At 40.4% G+C, this 12,882-nt stretch overlaps 1 protein-coding gene across 5 annotated transcripts in view; it reads left to right on the top strand.

Moving 5' to 3' along the window:
* The first annotated feature begins 1,792 nt into the window (after positions 1–1,792).
* ADGRG6 (adhesion G protein-coupled receptor G6) overlaps positions 1,793–12,882 on the top strand; it is a 153,909-nt gene continuing 142,819 nt past the window's right edge. The window contains exons 1-2 of one of the 5 annotated variants that reach the window (XM_025294471.3): positions 1,793–2,283; positions 10,401–10,501. In XM_025294471.3, the coding sequence (XP_025150256.3) occupies positions 2,282–2,283; positions 10,401–10,501 (103 nt within the window). In that variant the 5' untranslated portion in view covers positions 1,793–2,281. Of the gene's footprint in view, positions 2,284–2,574; positions 2,716–10,400; positions 10,502–12,882 lie in introns of those variants that run through there. The other 4 variants (XM_006066166.4, XM_025294473.3, XM_006066168.4 and 1 more) reach the window with 4 other exon arrangements.

The following is a 12,882-nucleotide window of genomic DNA, read 5'->3' as shown; positions in this document are numbered from 1 at the left end:
AAAAGGACATCTTTTTTGGGTGTTAGTTCTAAAAGGTCTTGTAGGTCTTCATAAAACTGTTCAACTTCACTGAACTAAGTGCTACAATTCAATGTCTCTGTTAGTCATATGGTTTATTCATCAAAATAAATACTGATGAAAGTCACAAGAAGAACACACCCTGGATTTTTCAGGCCTCCAGATTTGGTGGCAGTGTTCCAGCATCCTTTGTGCAGATAGCTGTCTGTGTTCAAGTCCTGTTCTACCTCTTCTTTTCCACTCCTACTAGTCTGTATCACTAGCCGGTCAATGTCATGTACAGATTTTGGCACTTCTGCTTGTGGCCTGTGTATGCATGCTCACAGTTCACGCTGGGCTCTGGATGCGTGTACAGCACTGGCATTTGGTTTCGCCTTCTGTATTTTCATGGATTAAGTGGTGGTACCCAAGGGTGAGGGAACGTGTTTCCAAGCGTGAGTCCTTTTTTTCCTCTTCTCATTTCCAAGGGGGTGTGTCCAGATACCTTTGCCAAGCAGCTACTTTATAGGAGGCCAGGCAGTGGACTTTCCCCACTGAGTAATTGGATTTGCATTTGCAAATCAATCCAGCTGAATATTAGGTGAACATCTAGTCAGTCTCATGTTAATATCCCTTCTTTCTTTCTTTTTTTTTTTTTTTTGTGGTGCAGATTTTAAAAGAAAGCATGACTTGTCCAGCCCTATCCATGAGTCCCAGTGAAGCAGCAGGAGGGGGATGAAGAAGGAGGGTCCCATGCCAGATTGTGGAGCAAGCAGTTTGTCACCTGTCCTGCCCAGTTTTCGCTTTCATTTAACCCCCCCGCAACCACTCTCAGATCTCTCAGGCTGTTTCTGCTGCCTATCAGCTTCTTTCCAGAAGGGATTTGAACAATCCAAACCAAAGGCAATGTCAAAGCTTTACAGTGTTACCACTCCTTAGGAGTACTTGATATGTTTCAACAGAAGACAAAATTCTAAGCCCAAAGGATGAAATTACAGGTGTCAACAAATCAGTGGGAGAAGGTAGTGGTGTATTTCCGTGCTGGCCATAGGAATAGGGCGGCTTCCGCAGGTTCCTCTTAAGGCTGGTCTTCATCCTTGATTGGAGAAGGGCGCTCTGTGGGACTCTCATCCCCTCTCTCCCAGCAGAGACCAAGAGATGTGGTGATGGTATGGGGTGGCTGGGTGCGCGCTGAGGACAGACGGCTCACCCTTCACCCTGATAATCATTAGAAAAAGAACAAAAGAAGAGAGGAGTGGGGGGAAGACATGAAAGAAAAGCAAGAAGAGCAAAGAAAGGGACTGAAAAGCAAGAAACAAAAAAGGAGAAAGCAAGGCAATGGCGCGGGAACTTGGCGGCGGGGCTCCGTGCAGACTCGGGGGACAGGGAGGAGATGTCCCCATCCCCGCGGGCCTTCCGAGCTGCTCAGGTCTCGCAGGGAGGGTCTCCTGAATTCAGGGCTCCCGGCTTCGGGCGACCTCTGGGCCTGCCCCGCCCCCTCCCCCGCCGGGCAGCCGCGCCGGGCCGGGAGCCAGTCTCCCACCCACTCCGGCCTCAGCAACTTGCCCCTCGCTGCCAGCCTGGGGAGTTCCTCTCCCACCCCGCAGCCAGACTCTTCCCTCCAGCCCCGGGGCTGGGATCCTGGGTGGGGCGGCCGCGCCTCCGGGACGGCCCCCGCGGCGGATCAGCGAGGCTGGGGCCGCCCCAGGGCCGCGTGGGGCCCGGCCAGACGCCGCGGGGGCAGCCGCACCTGAGCCCCTGGTCCGGCACACTCGGCGCCGGAAGCGCGGGCGGGGTGGACCGGTCCCGAGAGCAACCCGAGCCCGCGGGGCGGGGTAGGGGGGGAGACTGGAGCCACAAAGCGGGTGACCACGTGCTGCCGCACGCCAGCGGACCCCTCCACCTTCCCGCCCACCCAGCCGCCCTGGGAGCCCCGGGGCACCCCGAGCACCCAGCACCGGCTCCAAGGCGGACCCAGCCGCTTCCACGTTCTCGCCCTAACTTTCCTCCAACTTCTCCGTAAGGAGGAACCTGCCGCCCCGCCCGCTCCCTGGCCGCGACGATCCGCACTTGAACTCCGCGGCGCCGACCTTCCACCTTGCGCCACCCTGGAGCTGCCCGCGAAACGCCGATGAACTCTCCAGAAAGAGCGTGAAGGAGGGTCCGGCCACCGCGCTCGGCCCAGGTAGGGGCTTCATCGGGGGAACTCGGAGCCGCAGAGCCTGGTGAAGGTGGTGGAGCATGACCGCGCGGCCCCTGGGGACCCCAGCGCAGTGATGCCAACATGTAAGTACACCCCTCCCCCCCTTTCAGCTCAGAATTCCTTAACACCTTTACCTGTGCCCCCTTGCCCTGCCCCCTAACTCCCGGTCCCCGACCCCACGGCTTTGTAAAGACTTCAGCCGCACTGAGCACCGACAGAATAAACCGGTTTGTCTTCACTTCGCCCCTCGAGGCAATGAGGAGTGAGCTGCTGTTTTGCCAGGCGGAGCTGTGACATGTGTGTGTGGCTGGCTTTTTTTTTTTTTTTTTCCCCCAGCCAGAGGTAAACCTCACGTTTGGGCGGCGTAAAGCATAATAAAAAGGGCAGGGCTTCAAGAATGGGGAAAACGTTTTCGATTCAAATGCAACAAGAAGTCACAGGCGCGGTTGCTCCATCCAGGGGCCGGGCCCTGCCAAGAAGGCGCTCTCCTGGATCAGCACCTGGGGGCTTGGAAGGTACTAGTATGCGGAGAGAATGTTGACTTTACACATTGTCACCCTTGACTGTAGAAGTTATTCTTGGATCTTTGGGTTGTTTGAATGATTTTCTTTTTTTTTTTTAAGCGCGCAGAAAAGGTTCTCCGTGTACTTTACAGATTAAAAAGTCCTTAAGGAAGATGCCATTTTACGTGATAGGATCTCTGAAGGGGCTTGTGTAGAAGCAGGAGTGGGGGGTGTAGGGCGATGAAACGCTTAGAGAAACCTGATGTGTTTTGTTTCTATGGACTTGTCCTCCAAGTGGTGAGGTGCTTCAGGGCGACCCCGCTGAAGGGCCCCCAGCACCGCTTAGCTTAGCCTTCCAAAATGGAAAAAGGAAGGTTGTTCTCGAAAGACCCAGCTTATTTTTGTGGCCAACTCAGAAGTTACTTTTTCTTGTAACATATAATTTTCCCTCTGGTGTTTTGTTTAATCTTGGGCAGACATCTGGACAGACATTTAACTCCCTTCCACTGACTAATATACAAGAGTTTCTAGAAATTGATAAACACCCTTCTACCCCCAACTTTTGGAGCCTTACTTACTTCCACTTAAATTTCCTCTTTCAATTTAATACCTGGGAAAAAACCTGCCCCTCAGGCCTGTCTTTTTCCATTCCTTGGACCTTCTGCCTTACTCCCTCCGGCACACATTTTCAAAATAGGAAAAAGTGTTAGTGTCCAGAAGCCTAGCCCTTGGCCGGTCTGTTCCTGGTAGTGAGCGGTATAATTAGAAAGGAACCACTTATTTTTATTAAACTGCATGTGAAGTCATTCCACACCTGTGAGTTTGAAACTTTCATTTACCCAGTGGGATCAGCAAGGTATAACCTGAAAGAATTTATTTTGGGATGTGGCCAAATAGCTTCATATAAGACTTATTCTTATATACAGGCAACACATTTTGAATGAATGTGAGTTTGTTTTAAGCTTCAGTTTTTCCTGAAAATACATAGTAAGGGTTTTATTTTATTTATTTTTTTCATAGTAAGGGTTTTAATAGCAGATGTTTGTCTAGCTTTCTATAAGCTTTCCTAGGTGATTTGGATCTTATGGGGGAAAAACTACATTATACATGAAAAAATATATAAATACCAGGTTTTAAAAGATGTGAAACTGATCAAGTAATGTTAAAATTTCCTGGTTATGAAATTATGTAGTCCATTTGAATCATATATGATTTAAAAAATCTTAATGTCATTATACAGTACAAGCATGGATATTTAATCACAAAGTTATTACTCTGATTCAAGTTTTTTATTGAGCTATTTTGACAGAATGTTTTTCCATTTCTTGTCAGATTGCAACTTTTTCTTTTTTCCTGGTTATAATTCATATGGAATGGTTTAAGATTATCTGATTCTTTTTAGATATCAGTATATTAGGATATATGGAAGTAATACCCTTTCCAAGGTAAATATTCCTGCTATCTCATTGAAAATGTAATTATAATTTAAATTTTTAATTTTGATAGATTCAAATATACAAATTGTTTGAATATGTTTTCTGCCTACTCTTGTGGATAAAGAGTGTTTATATATTAGTACACTCAAGTTGTGGAATTAGAGACTTTACAAATATACTTTGGAGTTGTAGTGACTGCATAATTTTAAATTTTAGTAGATTTAGCAAGACTTGCATTAATTGGTCTCAAGCTGCATGAAGCTACTGTTCCATTTATGGCTTATATAAATTACATGACATTGTGCTTTTCCAGTGTGAATGGTGAATGAGGCTATTGTCTCTTGGCTTATGGGAAATATTAGAAGCTTGTAGTTTTACTGCCCAAGTGGACACGTCACTCTGATTTCTGGAAATAATGATCTGAAAGAGAATCAGTTTACATATTAAAAATAAACTGACAGCTACTTCCTTAAACCTGACCATTTTTCTGACTGCCCATGTCTTACAAGGGTTTACATTTCTAATGCGATGATCAAAAGTTTCTAGAGACCATTTAGACTTTAGACTAAATAAAAAAAGACTTTGTTCAGTGTGTGTGGCATGCTTGGGCAAAATTGCATCTTTCCACTTCATTTCTAATTGGATGACATTAAAACATTATCTGCATTGGACGATGTGAGGAAGCACAGCAAGTGACTGGGGCTATAAACATTTAAAGGCCATTTCAGTCGTAACTAAAAATGCCAATAAAACTTGAGTGCACTACCTGAGTGTCATCTTACTCTCCCTTATTAACATTACTCAGGATGGAATTACTTGGAATGCCTTAAGGAAAACTTCAATATTGCTGTAATGAAAACATTTACAACAAATATGACCAAGGCTTAACATATTTAGTATAGAATTGGTTTAAAAAAATCACTAGAAAAGAAAATGTTTATAATGGAAATTAACTATACAAATCATTCAATATGCCAATCCAAATAAAGGAAATCCAAATGAGACATTATGTTTTCTATCAAACTGGCAATGATTAAAGCAATATAACCCAGAAGTGATGAGAGGCTCATTAGATAAACACTGATACTCTTCATTGTAAAACTGTACATATGTATTTACCTCTACTTAGAAATAATTTTAAACCTCCAGAGAAGTTGCAAAAGTAACACGAAGAACTCTTGACACAGAATCACTTATTGTAAATATTTACCCCATTTGTTTTATCATTTTTCTTATCTTCTCCTTTCCACTGTCTGTAGACACACACACACATACTCTTTTTTCCCTGAATCATCTGAAAGTAACTTACATTTACTGGGGCTTCAGGGTTTATTTATTTAATTGAAATTTTTGTTGAGGTATTTGTTGATTCACATGCAGTTTTAAAAAATAATACAGAGACAGCCCAGGTACTCTACCCAGTTCCTCCCAATGCTGACATTTTGCAAAACTAGAGTACAATATCACAACCAGGATACTGATACAATACACCTCTCTTTTTCAGATTTTCCCAGTTTCACATGTGTTTGTGTGAAGATGTGTGTATTTCTCATGATTGCTTAATTTCATCTATGTAAAGCCAGTTATGTATATTATAGCTCAAGTAAGGGGCAAGATTTGTACAGATTTCAAGAATTATAAACCTTTTTGCTTTTTTAAAGTGAGGAATGAACCCAACTTAATAAAAGAACTTACTTTAAGTAATATAATAGCACTTCATTATTTAGGCTCAAGAACATGATCTTTAACCAGAAGATGAAACAAAATTATAAGCAGGCTTAAATAAACCAAATTACCATGCTTTTTATTCTGGAAGAATTGAGGCATTCTCTGTGCTACTCCTCATGTCCCTTCCTGAAAAGATTTGCCATAGAAATACAATTGGGATATAGAGAAAGAAGTTAATTCTGACTATTGCTAATATTAAGAAAATTAGTACCATGTTAATTTCTCCACCAATTTCAAAATCTCTTCACTAGTTTCTCTTTGATTGTGACTTTTTAGAGGAGTCAGTAGGAGTAAAGAGATGTAAGACAGTAGGTTTTTTTTTTAAATTTATTTTTAATTGGAGGATAATTGCTTTACGACGTGGTGTTGGTTTCTGCCTTAACGACAATGTGAATCAACCATAAGTATTCATGTATCCCCTCCTCTTGACCCTCCCTCACCCCTCCACCCCATTCCACCCTCTAGGTCATCACAGAATACTGGGCAGGTTTTTTAGATTATTTCAGTGATGCGTTTGGATTAAATGGCATCTATATTCCTATAAAAGGGCTGAGTTTTAAAACTTTCTGATGCAAGATTTAAGTATGTTGCATCTTGCAGTCTATATACGTTGAAGAGTGAGTTTCCAATAGAGTTAGCTTGGTTCTCAAAGAGGACCATTGAGTTGGAAGCCAGGTGACCCAGGAGGTCCTTTTGATTTTGCTATCACTGATTATGTGATCTTGGGCAAGTAGCTTAAACATCATAGTTTTTTCATTTGTGAAATGATGGGTTTTGTTCCATAACTTTTAGATTCTTTTCAGGTTATAGACGTCTATGACTCTCTTTTACTTAAAAAGTATTCCTGTTCTTTTCAATAGAACACTGAGACCGCAACTGGAGTGACACAAAATTATACTGTGTTTTTTTGTAGTTCCTGTTTGGAACCTTAGTAACCCTGTTCAGGATTTTCCATTCTTGTGAGAAAGTTGTTTAAATCCCAGGGATGTGTGTTTGCTAAGTGATCCCTTGAGAAGACAGACAGTGCTTTCCTCCCTCTGTTCTATTCTTAATTTATTTGTTTCTGTTCTTCAGTAAACAGTTAAGTGGATGAAAGTTGGCGTGTCATATGGTTTATGTTGGTTACAAGTGCTTGCCCTGTCCTGGGTTCCTTTGCTGTACAACATGATGGAGTCCTGAGAACTGGAATGCATTAAGCTCTTGGTTGCCATTTGTGGCTCTTGTCTAATAGGATTGTAGGCAGCTTTTGTAAAATAGCTTCAGGAGAGAATATGGAACTCCTAAGTGTCAGCACCTTTTATAGCAAAAGAAAGTTGTATGAGCACGTGAAATAGACACCATGAAATTGAGTGTCACCAAACTAATGAACGCCATTCCCTGAGTATTGTTTAGAAGACATGGGAACATAAGAGAAGGGCACTATTCACTAATAGTGTCCTGATGCTGATAAAGGAAGATTGTCATGTGCCACAAAGATTGAGAAGCTTCAGTTCTCCTGGGCTAATATTCCTTCTGTTAATGTCTATGAGGCTACCATCCAGGCTTCATTGGTTTGCCTGTTTGTTTCTCTGGGCCTCTAACCTCCTCCTCCATAAAATGAGGAGGTGAGACTTTATCCCTGGCCCTTCCAGCTCTAAATTTCTTTGAATATATGATTGTTCTTTAGTCTCAGAAGTACACTCTTCCACGCTCAGCATGAATGGGAAACACCTCATAAATCCAGCATCAATGGAAAATGGGCCCTTCTTCCAAATAAGTGAACTTTCCATGCAACAGAGGTTTACTGGCCACCCTTTTCAAAACCCTCGTTAAGTTCTATGCAATGTTAATCTAGTTCTTTATGTAATATTCTATTTACAGAAGAGAAAATAGGTTCAGAATTTAAAGTACTTGCCCCCTCAAAACACACAGTAGATAGAGGTACCAGGATGTAACTATCTGTGCTATTCCAGAGTTCACATCCATTATCATTTTGTTATTATCAATGACTCACTGGGATTTCCCAAGTGGCGCACTGGTAAAGAAGCCATCTGCCAATGCAGGAGATGCAAGAGACATGGGTTTGATCCCTGGGTTGCAAAGATCCCCTGGAAAAGGAATTGGCAGCCCACTCCAGCATTCTTGCCTGGAAATCCCCATGGACAGAGGAAACTGACGGACTGTAGTCTAGGGGGTCACAAAGAGTTGGATACAACTGAGAGATTGAGCACGGCAAATGATTCACTAGAACATCTTGCTTCTCATGTAAGCAGTAACACTGCTTTTAATTTCAAATATTTTGGATGGATGTATTTGAAAATATACCTCCCATTCAAAAATACTTTTTAAATTAATATTTAAAAATTTTTATTGGTACAGTTGATTTACAGTGTTGTGCAAAAGTACTATGTAGCCTTTTTCTTGTGTAGAGTTGGTTTTTGCTAAGAGCTGTGTGATGCTGGGGCTTCTAGTTTGGTGACTATAAAATAACATGAACAGAATCAGATACTATTTTAAATTTCTTCTTTCATGGCATACTTGAATAGTCTATTTCATCTCTGTTCCAAGGAGATCCCAGAAATAGCTACAAAGTCAATAGATTGGTGTTGTAAAGTCCTTTTTTTTCTTACTTCACTGTTGACAGAATAACCACATATATATTAAAATGCTCAGGATGATAGTAACAATAAAAATAGCTAATATTATTGAACACTTGGGCTTCCCTGGTGGCTCAGCAGTAAAGAATCTGCCTGCCAGTGCAGGAGACACAGGTTTGATCCCTGGGTTGGGAAGATCCCCTGGAGAAGGGAATGGCTACCCACTCCGGTATTCTTGCCTTGGAAATCCCATGGACAGAGGAGCCTGCTGGGCTACAGTCCAGGGGGTCACGAAAGAGTCGGACACGTCTTAGCGACTAAACAACAACAACAACACTGAGGCACTTGCTGAATGTTAAACGCATTTCTTAAAAGACATGATTTGATTTTGAAACATGTAAAATATCATGTATGAAATGAGTTGCCAGTCCAGGTTCGATGCACAATACTGGATGCTTGGGGCTGGTGCACTGGGACGACCCAGAGGGATGGAATGGGGAGGGAGGAGGGAGGAGGGTTCAGGATGGGGAACACATGTATACCTGTGGCGGATTCATTTTGATATTTGGCAAAACTAATACAATTATGTAAAGTTTAAAAATAAAAAAAATAAAAAAAGACATGATTTGACTTAATCATCCACCAGCTCCATGGACTAGATTGATGTTCCTGTTTTACAGGTGAAAATTAGGAGGTACAAGGTGGTCAAGTCAATTTTCCAAGGATTACCTAGTTCATCAGTAGCAAACTCAGGTCTGACTCCAGAGCTTATTCTCTTTGCTACTTAAGTAGTCTCTACTTAACAGTTGCTCAGATAAGTTAGAAGGGCAGGCTTGAGGCAAGTGCAAGAATCAGTTTAATGTCTGATTTTTATTATTCAAGTATTTCTGTTACCACTTTCTGGTTTTCTATTTATTATACATTTTTTCCAGATAAGCAACCTTCAGGTAAAGAAGTATTTTACTGTGACTCCAAAGCATTGTTTTAGTTGCTCCTCTTTTAGAAATAAAATGATTTCCAATTATCACTTATAATGAAAGTAACTCTCGGGATTTTAAGATCTGGAGGTTTCCTTCTGCCACTCACCTTTCTTCCTGCTTCATGACTCTCCTGCTCACCAGTTCATTCATGGTTCCTTTTTGTGACTGCCTTTCACACCCACTGCCTCCTTCAGTGGTCTGCCTCTTTTGATAGGGCTACGTCAATGGAAGGTAGCATGCCACTGTCTTCAGCCAAGATAATATGGATGTTCCATCTAACTCATTAAACATAATTTTGAGTTTAGAGGTAAGACTATTGTACAGAGAATTGAGGGTTTGCGTTTAATGTCATTTATCAGTTTTTTCAATACTTGGTATTTACCAGCCGTTTAAAAACATTGATAACTATTAATATATATAATTTTAGAACTAACATTAGTACTAGTTAAGTTAAGCTTCAGTACTTAATTTTAGAGGAAAGAAAAAAGTTTGGCTGCTTTGATTTTAATATTTCCACTTGTAAAGCAGCAGATATTATAAAATAAAAACATTTCCTTAGAGTTTAAATTTCTGGGAGATTATAGAAGAGGTTGATAAAAGCATCCTCTTGGTACTCAGATGGGCATGTGACTGATGATGCTGAAGATTGATGCTAGAATTGTTTTTTTTTTTTTAATAAGTGATTTTTTCCCTTGAATTATCAGAATACTTCCCCATCTTTTTGCAGGAATCATCTATTATATACCTCTGATAAGGAAGTTGTCACCAAGTAGCAAATAAAATGCATGGGTTTTTTTCTTTTAGCTAATTAGCTTAAAGGGGAATCCTTAGTTTATCATCTTCAAGGTTTCTTTTCTTATTTGGAAGCAAGGCGGGGAAAAAGTTCTTTTTCAGTCCCTGCCAGAAACCTACAACGTTTTCTGACCGAATGCTTTACTAAGCCTAAGTGTCCTGATGGTTGCTTTCTTTCATGGCAGGATGTTTCACTCAGCCCGAATGTGGACCTGTCATTGGAAATGGAAGCCAAGTTCTCTTTTGTTCTTATTTGCTTTGTGTCTTGTGTACGCTCCTCTCTCAGGTAAGTAAGACTTTTTCCTTCAAGCTCTGTGTTTAATAATGATGACATTGCCGTCAGTGTAAGTGTGCCTTTTATTTGTTGACTTTTTCTGTCCTTACAGGCTTTATGGGCCTCTCATTCCTCTTGAATTATGTGTGAATTCTATTACTTTATTGTTTTATTTTCTTTGATCTTCGCTACATTTCTTTTAGTTTTATTTATTTATCTAGCCCATATTGAATGATAAGATAGCTACATACCTGACATTAAAAGTGTGCAAGCTGTTTCCTACGACTGAATAAATATACAGCACTTAACTCTCTATTTTCAAGTTCTCATTCAGTTCTTTACGAAAAGTAGAGACTTTGTTATTATTCTGATTTTATTGCCATGTATGAGACAGGAATTTGGAATTAAGTGTTTAGACCATGAAGTAGTCGCCTTAAAATGATGTGACAAAGCTTATTTTAATTACAGTACTTTTGGAATGAAGATATTTAATTTTTGAAATGTGTACAATTTTTTTCTCAACTTTGAAACAAGGCCTTTTTAGCTGTTATTGAAAGCCAAATTTTCTATAAACAGCTAGTTATGTGAATGAGACAATAGGAACCTGAGGAATGTTAATGATCTTTAAAAGTTACCTGATTTTGTTGCTTGAGCAAACTGAATTTCTCTTGTGCCCATTTTATTTTGCTTTTTTTTTTTAACAGCTATATTTATTCAGTTTATTATATTTTCCTTTAGAATGAAATCGTTACTCATGAAGTCTTATATACTGATTACTTGGAATTTACTCAAGATTTCATACGTTCCATATTTATAATATACCTGTATGTTATTATAAATAATACATATAACAAATCATGGAAATAGATTGCTAAAATTGCTTATTCATAGATCAAGATATTCAACTGGAGTATTTAATATATAAATACTTTTTTCCCAAGTCATCACGTATTTTAAGAGTTTCAGCTACTTAGTTGGAAAATCCCTGGTACTTAATGTTTAGTGGTTTCAAAACAGAACTGAACTTTGAGTGGTTTTTATGGTATATTTGTTTCAATTTCATTAGAAGTCTATTTTTCTGTTACTTTCATTGTCAGAAAGAAGAAGCATGCTTGTAAAGAGATCTGAAAATTGTATGTATGTTGGGTTTTATCATGTACAGTTGAACTATTTCTTGGCTTTCAAAAGTGCTTCTCCAAGAGTCAATTACATGATGTAAGATGAATTAGGAGATTAAAGTTAGTTGAGGTCTCTTTACTTTCATTTTGTTAGGTCATGGCATTTGTAAATTTTCAAGGTTTCTTCAAAAATCAAATTGGGACTTTTTATTTTAGATGTCAGTATGTTAATTGATATGTGCACATTCATTATTCTTATCATGTGAATAAATTACATGAAACCCATGTTTTTAGACTAAACAAATAAGGTCAACTGAGCTGAGACCAGGGTGGGGCAGGGGAAGCACCTGGGATGTAAAATTTCAGGAGGCTGTCATTCTCAAGGGTACGGGAATCAGAGTACTTAAATGTATTTTTAAGTTACTGTTTGACACAAGGAATCTTTTGAAGGAATTTCTCTTATTACTCCACATGGTGTGTGTATCACCTAAGGCTTTGTGACAGAGAGTTACCTGTGTTTACTTATGAAGCCAGCATATTTTGTATCTATATGTCTTACACGTGACTCACTTAAAATGCCACCGCCTTCCACATGAATAGCTGAACTCACAGAAGTACTTTAGGGGCTATTACTGGCATTTTTATACAGAATTTTTGCCTTAACTCAGTAGAGGGTTCATGAAAATAATGCATATTAAAACTTTACTATCAATATATCTAATTTTCAGAGTCCTATCTTTAAATCATGGTGCAATATCGCTATTTTTAAAGCGATATTTTATGCTTAACTGTGATTTTTGTCTCTGTATAGGAACTCTGACTTTTTTCACTTCTATGGATGACCCCTGGATGATCTCATTGAATCCAGTGGTTTTAAGTGGCATCTTGATTGCCAGTGTCTCCTCAGTACTTATCTTTGGCCAGAGCCCCTTTCTGGACCCTGGAGTTACCTCTTGGATTGCCTGTCCTCAGACACTTGGATGTATAATAGGCCTCAAACTTCACATGTGTGAACAAGATTCTTGATTCCTACCTCCTATCCCCAAATCTGCTTCACTCTTATGCATTCCAGTACATCCTCAGCTCAGTTCAGTCGCTCAGTCGTGACCGACTCTTTGCGACCCCATAGACTGCAGCACACCAGGCTTCCCTGTCCATCACCAACTCTCGGAGCTTGCTCAAACTCATGTACATCGAGTCAGTGATGCCATCCAACCATCTCATCCTCCGTCATCCCTTTCTTCTCCTGCCTTCAATCTTTCCCAATACCTCCTA

This window comes from Bubalus bubalis, chromosome 10, assembly GCF_019923935.1.
Source record: "Bubalus bubalis isolate 160015118507 breed Murrah chromosome 10, NDDB_SH_1, whole genome shotgun sequence".
Taxonomy (NCBI): domain Eukaryota; kingdom Metazoa; phylum Chordata; class Mammalia; order Artiodactyla; family Bovidae; genus Bubalus; species Bubalus bubalis.
The sequence above is the reverse complement of the archived record's forward strand: the minus strand, read 5'-3'. Positions and strand labels throughout refer to the sequence as shown.